At 41.8% G+C, this 13,303-nt stretch overlaps 1 protein-coding gene across 3 annotated transcripts in view; it reads left to right on the top strand.

The window, feature by feature from the left end:
- gas7b (growth arrest-specific 7b) overlaps window positions 1-13,303 on the top strand; it is a 526,445-nt gene that overhangs the window by 462,317 nt on the left and 50,825 nt on the right. For all 3 annotated transcript variants that reach the window (XM_063074230.1, XM_063074232.1, XM_063074231.1), the window contains exon 11: window positions 2,863-2,986. In XM_063074230.1, the coding sequence (XP_062930300.1) occupies window positions 2,863-2,986 (124 nt within the window). The remainder of the gene's footprint in view (window positions 1-2,862; window positions 2,987-13,303) is intronic.

The following is a 13,303-nucleotide window of genomic DNA, read 5'->3' as shown; positions in this document are numbered from 1 at the left end:
TAGGCCGGTTAGCCTAACGTCGGTGGTGGGGAAACTGCTGGAGTCAGTTATCAAGGATGTGATAACAGCACATTTGGAAAGCGGTGAAATGATCGGACAAAGTCAGCATGGATTTGTGAAAGGAAAATCATGTCTGACGAATCTCATAGAATTTTTTGAGGATGTAACTAGTAGAGTGGATAGGGGAGAACCAGTGGATGTGGTATATTTGGATTTTCAAAAGGCTTTTGACAAGGTCCCACACAGGAGATTAGTGTGCAAACTTAAAGCACATGGTATTGGGGGTAAGGTATTGGTGTGGGTGGAGAATTGGTTAGCAGACAGGAAGCAAAGAGTGGGAATAAACGGGACCTTTTCAGAATGGCAGGCGGTGACTAGTGGGGTACCGCAAGGCTCAGTGCTGGGACCCCAGTTGTTTACAATATATATTAATGACTTGGATGAGGGAATTAAATGCAGCATCTCCAAGTTTGCGGATGACACGAAGCTGGGTGGCAGTGTTAGCAGTGAGGAGGATGCTAAGAGGATGCAGGGTGACTTGGATAGGTTGGGTGAGTGGGCAAACTCATGGCAGGTGCAATTTAATGTGGATAAATGTGAAGTTATCCACTTTGGTGGCAAAAATAGGAAAACAGATTATTATCTGAATGGTGGCCGATTAGGAAAAGGGGAGGTGCAACGAGACCTGGGTGTCATTATACACCAGTCATTGAAAGTGGGCATGCAGGTACAGCAGGCGGTGAAAAAGGCGAACGGTATGCTGGCATTTATAGCGAGAGGATTCGAGTACAGGAGCAGGGAGGTACTACTGCAGTTGTACAAGGCCTTGGTGAGACCACACCTGGAGTATTGTGTGCAGTTTTGGTCCCCTAATCTGAGGAAAGACATCCTTGCCATAGAGGGAGTACAAAGAAGGTTCACCAGATTGATTCCTGGGATGGCAGGTCTTTCATATGAAGAAAGACTGGATGAACTGGGCTTGTACTCGTTGGAATTTAGAAGATTGAGGGGGGATCTGATTGAAACGTATAAGATCCTAAAGGGATTGGACAGGCTAGATGCGGGAAGATTGTTCCCGATGTTGGGGAGGTCTAGAACGAGGGGTCACAGTTTGAGGATAGAGGGGAAGCCTTTTAGGACCGAGGTTAGGAAAAACTTCTTCACACAGAGAGTGGTGAATCTGTGGAATTCTCTGCCACAGCAAACTGTTGAGGCCAGTTCATTAGCTATGTTTAAAAGGAAGTTAGATATGGCCCTTGTGGCTACAGGGGTCACGGGGTATGGAGGGAAGGCTGGGTTCTGAGTTGGATGATCAGCCATGATCATAATAAATGGCGGTGCAGGCTCGAAGGGCCGAATGGCCTACTCCTGCACCTATTTTCTATGTTTCTATGTTTCTATATCTTTTACCTTGCTTGTGGAGGCATAACAATTGATTTACTCTTTTTCTTTTCATTTGACTTAAGTTTGTCATTTTTAAACAGTTGTTGCAGTTGAGACAAGTCAATAGTCTCAATTTCTGGAGAATTGTGGTGTGATATTATACGCCTCACTGATTGTAATGTGGTATTGTATGAATTCCCTGAAAGGCACAGGAAATCCCATATGACTCAGTTGTGGCCAGTAAGTGTTAAAATTTACAGATGTCGTTTCTCTGTCTGCGCATGGATCATTGCATTAGCTCATCTACATGTAGAAGATGGTTATATACTTGCAGCCAATTGTTGATCATGTGCTATCCTTTCAAATGCTGATCACTGTTGTCTTTAAACATCCTGCAAGATTTTGTTGGAGGGTCCCAAGCACCAAAGGACCAGAAATTCAGCAGTTCTTTGAATGTTAAATAACCTCTTGGTCCTTTGGTGTGGAGTGCAAAACCTATGCTGGATGAGGTAAATAGGGTGAGAATCAAAAGCAATTGTAAGTCAAAATGATTATGTTTCAATTTCATTACTGATCATGAAACTCTTATGATGCTGAACTTGCACTGCACAGCATAACTAAATAGTTTTAGAGATATGCACAATGTTTTCTGTTCTCTCTTCTCTATAAACCTGTTGCTTTATCATATTTATTGGCCTCCCCAGCCTCTCACATTTCCTGGAAGTGTAGCCTCTGTTAATCTTGGCATTATAATGCCACCTATTTGCCACACTTGCATTTGTCCAGTACACAAGCTGAAGCCTTGAAACTTTATTGATCATCACTAGTTTCAAACTGAATTTGTATCACATTATTTTGATATTGTGAGAAGATAAAATGAATGCTTGCCTCCTGATTCTTTGCAGTCTGTACTTAAAACCTGTGAAAAAGCTCTTCCATTTTAACTCAATGTGGCCATCCAAACAACGCAGTCTGGTCCTTGTAATATTAGGATGAATGAGTTCATTAATTTGAAGCTACTAATTCAGTTCAGTGATGCTGTGTCCATGCATGAGACTGCGATCACACTAGCAGCTTCCAGATAAATCCTCAATTCTGCCGTTAACGTGACTATTGCAGCCATTTAACTTATACCAATCTTCTGCTAAAGGAAGGGTCTCAAGATCTGATGTGGAAGTTTTTTAGTCTTTTAGTTAGGCAATTTTTACAATCTTCATAATCCTTCCTGTTGTCTTGTACCATCCACCCAGCACAATCCGTCACCAGGCCCGAGAACATTTCAGGCAATTTGTGTCTTTACTCTGGAGCTGCCATTCCTCTGTTACTTCCATTTAATGCCCCTTCAAAAACTTCTCTCTTGGGCATGTGTAAGTACCTCAATATCCCATGTTCACAGTGTCCTTTGCTGCTGTTCTGGTAGATCCCAAGGGAAGGAAAACTTCTTTGGATCTGGTCTAACTGAACTTGCATTTCTCACAGGCTCGAAAAGCTTTGGCGGAGAGACAGAAAGACCTGGAGTTTAAGACTCAACAACTGGAGAATAAGTCTACTTATAAAACAGAAGAGGACATCAAGAAAGCCAGGCGGAAATCGACACAAGCAGGTAGGGTATGGCAGTGTTTGGGACATTGAAATTAAGCGTTTTGGCTGTGGTGGTTGGTCTTAGCTATAGAATCCCTTGTGATGTTATCCTTTGGTTTTTTATTGCTAGAATCTTTTGTCTTATGCAGGGCCGATATGCTGCCTCCTGGAGTTTCAGAAAAGTGTCTTCAATATAAAGAGAACGGAGTAAATAAATGGATTGTTGTGACAAACTATATAATGTAGCAGGAAGGGGTGATGTCTGTTAGAAAAGTGCACAGAATGAAAGTTGTTATTCTGGTGGTGGAGCTATTTGTGAAGTTTACTTAGTTCAATCTTCCAGTTTTACATTGGAGAGTAAAGGTACAGTGACAAAATTGGAAGCTTTTAAATAGTCTCATTGCCAGAGAGATTTGCTAGTTGGGGATCATGTGAGCTTCCTAATGTGGCTGCATTTGAATGCTTTGTGTGCTGTGACTCTGGGCGAACCTCTTCACTTGCAATATCAAGGCTGATGTTCCTCAATGTGCTAGCCTCAATTCAGGCTCATGAGACCTGCGCACGATAAAAAAGTCATATCTCCTGTGAAATGATGCTAGATTGTGAGTACTTTTACAGAAAAATGGTATTTTGAAGAAACATTTGAGAGAGAGATTTAAAATAGATGGAATATCTGACCTCTGGTGAGTCATAAGAGTAAACAAGGACTTTTCTTGAACCAAAGCCATGAAAATTAGTCAACAAACCCATAGTGTTTATGACTTGGCCGGGGTTTCAGTCAATATATCTTAAATGAACAATGTAGGCTGCTCCTAGTCTAAAAGTTAGTTCCATCCATCCCATTATGATAGTGGGCTAGCCACCCACACATGCGGCTCCTTTATCAGCTACTACCTTATCAGCAAGGATCAGGGAAGTAGAGAACTCTCCTGCCAAAGATGCCAGAGCTGCCTTCATTGCAGATAAATTACACCCTGGGCTCACGAACGATCAAAGGCATATCATTAAATGTGATTGCAAAAAATATGAAAGTAGATACTGTATTTTAAAAATGATTAACTCATTAGAGAACACTAAAAGTAAATGAGTACATGAAAAGAAAAAACCTCCAACCTAGTACAAATTCAGCATTGTAATTTCAGACAAACTGTTGCAAGTTGACATTTCAGTGGGCTCTGATACAGTGGCAAGAAATCTAACTTTTTAACTTGTCCACATGTATACCCCTTGTGGTCTGGACTGTTGGTGCTGCTCCCTCTAGAGGGGGAATATGCAGTGGTGCAGTGCTAGCCGGTGCGCGTCCGGCACATCTTTAAGCTGTTCTGTGAGCGAAAACGTCTTGTGAAATCCACTCGCAGAATTTTTTTTTGCTTTTGGCACCATTCTTTGTCAACTCCACAGTCTGTTGTGCGTAAAAATCCCAGGAGATCAGCAGTTTCTGGGATTACTCAAATCATCCTGGGTGGCACCTAATTAATTAACTTGTTTATTTCGGATTCTTTCTTAAAGGTGCCGGACGCGCTCTGGTGCACTCCGGCTAGCACTGCACCCCTGGGAGTATGTGCTGCTGATGTATTTCACTCTAAACAAAAATCTTGTCAACGCTTCCTGATAATCTCCATCAGTATCAATCAAGTATGCGCAGTGACAAATTTTAAATGGAATGTAATCCTTTTTGTAGCTCCTCACTGGGGTCATGTGCAAACTTGGTTCATTTGTCAGCTGACTAACAGCCACGAGACACAGCAGTTAGAAGACCACCTTTCATAAACAATATACGTCTATGGTCAGTATGATTTGGGGCTCAACCAAAGAGGAACGCCATGATATTCCGACGATAGAAACCTTGATTTGACTGAATGCTGTGTAAGTGTTGCCCATACGCAATTGACAGTCAGCATAAAATAACAGATTGTATACTGCATAAAATTATAATGGGAGTATATTTACAAATTGTAGCTTTATGGAATAGTTGGTAGGGAAGGGAAAAGAGAAAAATAAAAGGGCCCATTGCACTTAAACTACTCCAAATGTGTACATAAAGTTGGAGCTCATCCTAGAGTTGTCTTTTTTTTCTCACCTGCTGGACCCTTGGTATACACCACATTCCAAACTTCACTCGAAATCCATCTCAAGCAAACAGGCTCTCTCTTGGGACATTTGGCCCTTCTTCGAACCACTGATCTGCACAAAGCACCGTGCAAAGGGCACTCTCCTTTCCACGCCGTTCTCAGCCGTCTTGCCTCCTGTCCTTTCCGCAGCTCCTGCTCAAAAGGCCCATGAACCACACTGTCCATCACCAAGACACTCCAGAACTTTCTCCCAATTCCACCATCCTGATTGGCGGACAGAACATTCCAAGTGGAACAGCAGGGCTCTTATCTCTAAGCCGAAACATTCTACCAGCAGGACACACTGCTTTTGCAGAAAACTGCTGAAATGAAATCTACAGCATAGCAGTATAAATCTTAACCAGGGCATTACATTATGGAGCGTGAAGGATGAAAGATAAGAACTGCAAATTTTCTGTTCCTTAGATTCACAGGCGACTGATGAGGTTCTCTTGTGTTATCACTGCATATCAAATCACTCGGAAATAACAAGTCATTTTTTTTATCCACGGCTTCTTGAAGCAATTTTTGCAATGAGGGAGGATGTGGGTTATCTCCTCTATCTAACCCAGCCTTGGAAAGATTATTGATAATCAGTTAGGTCATTTATGACTGACTTTATGATCCAAGTGGGCTAAATGTCAACAATTGTTCTGCTCTGAATGTGAAATAGGCACCAGTATTTGTGACTAGGATTGTAAATGATATATCCAATATTAAGATATTAAAATATCTTCCAGACACAAAAAGTGGTTTAACAGTTGACACAGCCCTAGCATAGTAACACATTTCTTTTGAAGTATGTTTGGTTGATTCTTGCAGGCCATCCCGATGAATGAAACTGTTCTGGATGTTTCTCACAAAACAATAGAATTTTTTGTAACTGCAAGTGAAAGATTACCGAGGATGAGAAGTGTAGGGCAAAAAATCTTACCCTCATAGAAGAAAAAAAATTGTTGGAAGAATAGTCATAGTCATACTTTATTAATCCCGGGGGAAATTGGTTTTCGTTACAGTTGCTCCATAAATAATAAATAGTAATAGAACCATAAATAGTTAAATAGTAATATGTAATTTATGCCAGTAAATTATGAAATAAGTCCAGGACTAGCCTATTGGCTCAGGATGTCTGACCCTCCAAGGGAGGAGTTGTAAAGTTTGATGGCCACAGGCAGGAATGACTTCCTATGACGCTCAGTGCTGCATCTCGGTGGAACGAGTCTCTGGCTGAATGTACTCCTGTGCCCAACCAGTACATTATGTAACAGAGCAGGATAAGCAGCATCTGTGGATGGAAAGGTTTGGTCAGTTTGAGATGTGGTATCGTGAGTGAGGGTGCAGAGGGAAGAGAGCCACTCAGCCCTTGTGAGAGGAAAGTCTGAGGCAAAGGCTGGTAGGCGACGGGCACGACTAGATATGGGAAGGATGACAGGCAGTTGGAGCCAAGGAGAGGAGAATGATGAGTCAAAGTAAAGAGAGGGCGGAAGTATGGTGAAAGTGAAGAAAGGGAAAGAAAACCTGCGTGGGCTGTTGAGAAAGGAAAAGGAACCCGGGGAGTGGGCTACCTCAGAGGCCATGTCAGAGCACTTAATGCAATTGATCACGTTGGAGATGTCTGTGAATCTCTGCCTCACCTGACAAGGCCTCAAGGTCCCAGGATGGCTGTGGCCTCAATGTGGCCTCACCCTGTATTCCTTTTTAACTTCCACCAGTTCACATGTGTTTTCTCTCTCCCTTTGTTCACCTTTTCTAACTCCCTCCCTTTCTGGATCTACCTGCCCATCGCCCACTTACCAATCTCCCGTAGTTCACCTCCCGTATCCCCCTTCCCCCACCTGACTCTATTTACCTCATTTTTATTTTCTTATCTTTTTTTCTTTTACCTACCAGCATCTGTTTCACCTCTCTCTCTCTCTTCTCTGTATGGACTATCTTCCTCTACACTCAGCATTGAGTGAAATATCAATCATCCCTTTGCCTTTCAGATGCTACCTGAGTTCACCCATCAGGTTATTTTTTAACCCAGATTTCAGCATGTGACTCCATACTTCTCCTTATACTTGGGTTTTACGTGGAAGCTGAAGCTTGGGCAAAGTCCCTTCTTATTTATTACAGTTAAAGCTGATTTTCTGAAATTCCAGCAACAAAGTGCATCCTTTTATCTTTATTTGCTGGATCCTGATGGATGTGCTTGGCTCCGCGTATATTGTTGACATTATGATAAATGCTTCCTATTAATGTTTCAGGGCTACGCTGCTCGGTGATAAAATAAACTTCAATCAACTTGCATTTAGTCCTCGCTGTGGGATGTTAATATCAGCTAGTGTATTAGCATAATTTGTTTACTTAATGATAAATATTGACCAGAACACCAGGAGCGCACATGTCTTGCATCAAGAGATTATATCTGTCTGCAGACAGGCCTGCAGTATAGCAGTTTGAGAGGAGCATCCTCAGAGTGCAGCAGGCCCGAGGTATTTTGAAACATCAGTGTTGGTTATTGAGAGAGCTTCGAACCCATAGTCATCTAATACAGAGGCAAGGTAGCTACCACTGGACCAGGACAGTCACTTGAGGTGGAGTTATTGTTACCATGGGAATGGTTCAGATTTTCTGTTTGCCTACTGTTAACACTATTAAAACGTTTTCAAATGATTGTTAACAATGAGATATTACTTTCCTGTTTATATATTTCAGCCCAGTCTTGAGCAGACCACCTCTGCATAATTGAGAATAAGCAAGCCCGTGAGCACACGGTACTAAACATATCTAAACCTATTTTTACATTTGGGTTTTCAGGCACTGAGAGAGATAAGCCCAAGTGGCCATCCCTGGGAATTCTGGGTTCTACTAGCTGTAGTCTGTTAGTTATCAATGAAAGGCTCAGTCACAAATGAAAGTTTTCTGCTTTCTATTTTTTTGTATATTTGTTGAGATAACAGGGGGAAATAAGCTCTTCTGGCCTTCGGGCCGTGCTACACAGCAATCCTCTGTTTTAACCCTAGCTTAATCACGGGCCAATTTACGATGACCAATTAACTTGCCAACCAATACGTCTTTGGACCGTTGGGGGGGAAACTGGAGCACCTGGAGGAAACCCATGTGGTCATGGGGAGAACATACAAACTCCTGACAAACAGCAGTGGGAATTGAACCTGGGTCACTGGTACTGTAAACTGTTGTTCTAACCACTACACTACTATGCTGCCCTAACTCTCTTTAACCTCTTGTTGAGCATCCCTCCAGGATCTGTGTGTTCCTTCTAGTCTTCCTGCTCATGGCTATATGACCTATTTTTGCCTCTCATATGATGGTCGTGCTTATGGTCACCTGGGCCCTTATTTTGAGTACAGTATTCTCTTCTCAAATCTTCTCTCCTTTCGATCTTTCTACATTTAAGATGCTACTAAAGCCCAACTTGACCTGTCTTTTAAATTGTCTTTTTCTGATTAAGACATGTAAATGAAGCTTGTTATGATTTTACATGTTTGCATTCCCATGGTTACTCAGAGTTCCCCGCCCCCAGTAAAAGAGTGGAGCCAATTGAAAGTTCTTGCAACATTACTGAACTTTGTACCCAGTGGGAGCAACTTCCCCTTGTCAGTGCACACAGACTCCTTCAATGTTTTGTTATTTGGCATGTACAAGTTACTGAAATCAAATTTGAATTGAAATGCACTGTCAGTTTTATGACTCTCAGCAAATAATAGAGTGGGCGACACACTGGGAAAAAGAGCGAGAATCTTACATTTTGTCAGAATGAGTATGGAAATTTGGGAATTTTAAACATCTGTATTTGCAAGTAAGGTGCCAATTTTTCTTTTGCTTCCTTTCCATTTTCAGTGACTATGCGCTTAGTGGATTGACTTGGACAATGTTTTCAATGTTGGCTGTTGATGAAAATTAGCAGCTGTTATAAATTACAATTGAGAGCAAAATATTTCCCCATTGGTGATTCAGAGCAAAGAAGCTGTAGTAACCGGACTTGGATCTGGCCAATATAAATAAGGCAGTTTTGAATGTTGCTCTCTTCCTGGCCAAAATTATATACACTCCACATGGCACATGTGTTTGGCTGTAATTTAACACCACCCTGCATCTGCATTAATGGACTGATATCCTGACGGGCAATCATTAAAGTGCAAGTAACAACATATGGAGAATGATAGAATCAGACAAAATAAATATGAAAAATGCACAGTTAGGTTTATCTCTTTAAAAAAAAGTCATTTTATTTGTTGCTTTCTAAGAGCTCATTCTCACATTTCTCTGCCATTCACAGCCAAGGTGAAAGTCCCCAGTTCTTTCTGTAGTTGGAAGAATGATACACATCTGCTGATCCTGAGCTTGCTTGTCCTTGAATCATGCTATTTCTTACAGCGTGATTCTGCATGCAGTCTTCCACTTTCAGCCACCAGTTGCTGACTGCTCTCATAGAATGGAATTGACTGCTGGAGAGGCTCCGCCCCCTAGCTTATCCACTCTTGAAATTGAATGTTGGTTAATATTTCAAAAAAATTAAAAGCATATGGAAAATAATAAAATAATACCCAATTAAGACTATTAGAAACTTGTTTGTAGGCTAAAACAACAAAATACATTCACACTTTATATGTATCTATATACTACTAAAACTCCCATGCTTTGTCTGTCTGTTTGTCTGTTTGTGACCTCCAATTAGCACAAACGGTGCATTACAGCGGCAGTTTTTTTGGCTAAATTGAATTAAAATGCGCTAACTTACAGAATGCAGGCAAAGTTCAGGGTTATATATTCGTATAAAATTGCTCATCCACCAAAAATCAACAGGCTGCCTTTCACCTGAGAGCCGATCGACCATCATGGAAATCAGGATGCGACAGGCTGACGCATGCGCACGGCCAGCCTCAGCAGCAACACCTACTGGAGCAAAAGGGCAGGGTAGCTCTATTTCGAGGGGTCACATTCTGCTCATCACCATCAGCATGTGCAGGAATAGGACAGATCTAAATGCCACCCATTAATAAGAGATAATTAAATCTTATTGTAATGACGTACTTCGAGACACCCATAAAACCCTATGCTGCAGTCAAAAGACAGCAGTGACCATATCACGTCCATTTAGGACAGCACCAACCACATCAAGAATAATCAGCATCCTTTGGTGTTACTGCTTCGTATCTTCTATCCAGCATTAGGGTAAAAAAAAATGGTCAGCCTAATTATGCCGCGTGGAAAGGGAAGGGGGACATTATGGTCAAGAGATGACGCCAAACGTCGGGAAGCGGCAAGGAGAGGGAGAGAACAAGAACCGGATGAGCCCAGGGCCGCATGACTTCAGGATCAAAGAGTCAGGACAAAAAAAGATGAGAGAAGAAGAGACACAGGAGGAGAGGCATGCACGTCTCCAGGATCAGAGACAAGCAACAAACAGCAGAAGAGATGAAGAGACGGGGGATGAAAGGACTGCACGTCTCCAGAATGACAACAAGAGGCACAAGGGTGGCAGATAAACCAGAAATGATGCCATTAAAAGTGTTCTTTGTTAAATGAGGAGGAGCTAGATTTGCTTTGTTACACGTCGTTCTTCTTTAATAAACTGAGGTTCTCAACTTAAGTTTCCAAAGCAAAGTGATGCCAATAGCATTCAGGAAAATTTAATGTACATTCTGGTTACATCAGACTGCACTACCCTTCTCTCAAAGGGTGCCCCAACAGGTCACCCCCTTGTCTAGTTTAATTTAAAAATGAAATGTCTAGTTAGCATTCTCCTAGAAGTTGTTTCACCCCATACATATCAATGAGGCTGATGCGCTTGGGTCAGGTGGGAAATTGCACTGGTCTCACAAATATTATAAGGGGATTGCTGATGGAAAAATGGCTAGATGCCAGTGTTGACTTAGGTCAGAACTAGCAGTGGATATTGAAACTTTCACAAGGAATTGTGGGATACTCCACTCAGAAGAATTGGTATCCCTCCCTCCTCAAATGCATGTTAAGTCACTTGCTGTTCCTTTCCAACATTTTTCCATGTATGCAACTTAGGAGAGTCAGTAAAATTTAAGGTATTGATCTTGATATAGGTAAAGTTCAAATGTCATGAAAAACTGAAGACCCAGCACAGGCCACGTGGGTTCTTACAAGTTATTTGTCAATTTGAGTACTTTCCAATTATCCCTACACATTGTCCTCTATTACTTAATCAATTTCCTACTGTTGTCATATGTTAGTTGCTCAGCTGGAAGGCAGGGTTGCCAGAGGTTATTGATATAAAATTATTGAATCAAGCTTGGTGATTCAAAAGGGCATTATATATCTGAAAAGGACATTTCACCAGGGCTGTAGGGAAAGAGGTGTGGAGTGTTACGGATTAGGTAGTGCTTTCTAGCTGCCCAACAACAGGTAAGTCAGTCTTAGTTAAATGTGAAAGTACTTTCAGTCAATAGCTAAGTGACTGGAAATTTAAAAAAATGATTGAAGAAACGATAAAATGGATCAGTCATCATTGGCAAGAGAATGGTGTTTTACTAGACCTTCATGAATAAGGGGTTAATGTTTGTACTGCAATTTACATTCTTCACTGAGCACTTCCTCCTCATTTTCTGTAATGCAGGAGGAATTTTGATCTTTAAGAAAGGGCCACAACCATTCTACCATTTCAGAGTAGAAACAAATTCTACCAAGGCAGGGAGGTAGACAGGGGCTATGGGCTTGTATCCATTTGGTCAGGACTCCTGGCAGCTCCTTCCAGAGCTGAGACCAAGTACTCCCTATGGTGAGTTCCTATATCCTTATTGCAGCAAGCTTACAGAGTAGTGTGATGCAAAGAAAGGAGGAGCAAGTGAACTCATGGTAAGGCAGGTGTGTGTCTTCTGATGGACTTGGTCTGAAATGTGAGATAGTGGGGGGGAGATTTTTTTTTGGCAGAGGAAACTTCCTTCTACTGTTCCTCTGTCAAAGTGACTTTGCCCCACTTTGCTGCCTAGTTGTGCTGAATTAAACTTGCAAAACTCCCTTCTGCAATATCACTCCTTTTTAGTTTGTACTCAATTTCCCGCTTCCCATTGACTGTCCTGATACAGGTTTTCAACCCAAAACATCAACAATTCCTTTCCTCCTACAGATATAACTTGACTCCTAGAGTTCCTCCAGCAGATTGTTTGTTTGTTCCAGATTGCCATGTTTGGGATTTGGCTCTGTGCAAATATAGTGACCTCTCACTGATGCAGGGTGTCCATGGCATTACTGATAATTATTACCATGGGCGTGACATTATTATTGCTTCCAAGATCCATTTCCCACATGACAGAAGTACATTGAAATCAAAGGCTGAGAAACAACTTTGCCAGTTGGTCATCTGATTTACCAACAGAATACATTAAACAAATTGAATAAGGGTAAGAGAATGCACATTTTGTGTTAAACTTTAGGGGCGGTAAAAGTAATAACTTTATTTTTGCCAAGCCATTAACAGATTTTCTGGACTTGCCTGTGCTAAGCACCTCCTGGAGAAGTATGTACAATCAAGTCAATACAAAGGTGGCAAAATTCACGTTGAAAAATAACATGCTGCTGATACTTCATCATTAGAAAGCCAAATGTTTAAGAGTTGTGACTGAAACAGAATTCAAACAGGTCTGGTCTGGTGAGGTGGCAGAGTACTGTGGCTGATAGACTGCAGCTCACAGCTCTAGTGATCTGGTTTCAATCCAGACCTCCAGTGCTGTCAGTATGGATTCGCACATTTTCCCTGTGACCACATGGGGTTCCCTACAGATCATTTAATTCCTTTCCACATAGCAAAAAAATGTGTGTGTTGGTAGGTTAATTGGCCATTATAAATTGCTTCCAGTGTGTGGATGGGTGGTAGGAACTGCGTTAAGTTTAAGTTTAATTATCATTCAACCATACGCATGAATACGGTCAAATGAAACAACGTCCTGCGGGGCCAAGGTGCAAAGCACAGCACCAACAGTCGCACAGAGCACATAGCAGCTCTAGTTATGATGGTAGAAAAACATAGTCACAAAAAATATATAGTCCAAGTCCCTGAGTGTCATGCCTTGTAAAATGTTGGTGCATGGGATGTTGTCCTGGAGAACATTTCTGCCAGAACAGCTCATCATATGCTGTGTAGCTGCAGACGGACGCAATTCAGCTTGCCTTCCACCGAGCGAACACTGAAGGGCAGCACCAATGGGAGGGGCCAACCCCCAACCCGGGAAGGAAACTGAAGTGCCCACACGGCC

Source organism: Mobula hypostoma, chromosome 22 (genome assembly GCF_963921235.1).
Source record: "Mobula hypostoma chromosome 22, sMobHyp1.1, whole genome shotgun sequence".
Lineage (NCBI taxonomy): Eukaryota > Metazoa > Chordata > Chondrichthyes > Myliobatiformes > Myliobatidae > Mobula > Mobula hypostoma.
This window is presented reverse-complemented; position numbering and strand designations above follow the sequence as displayed.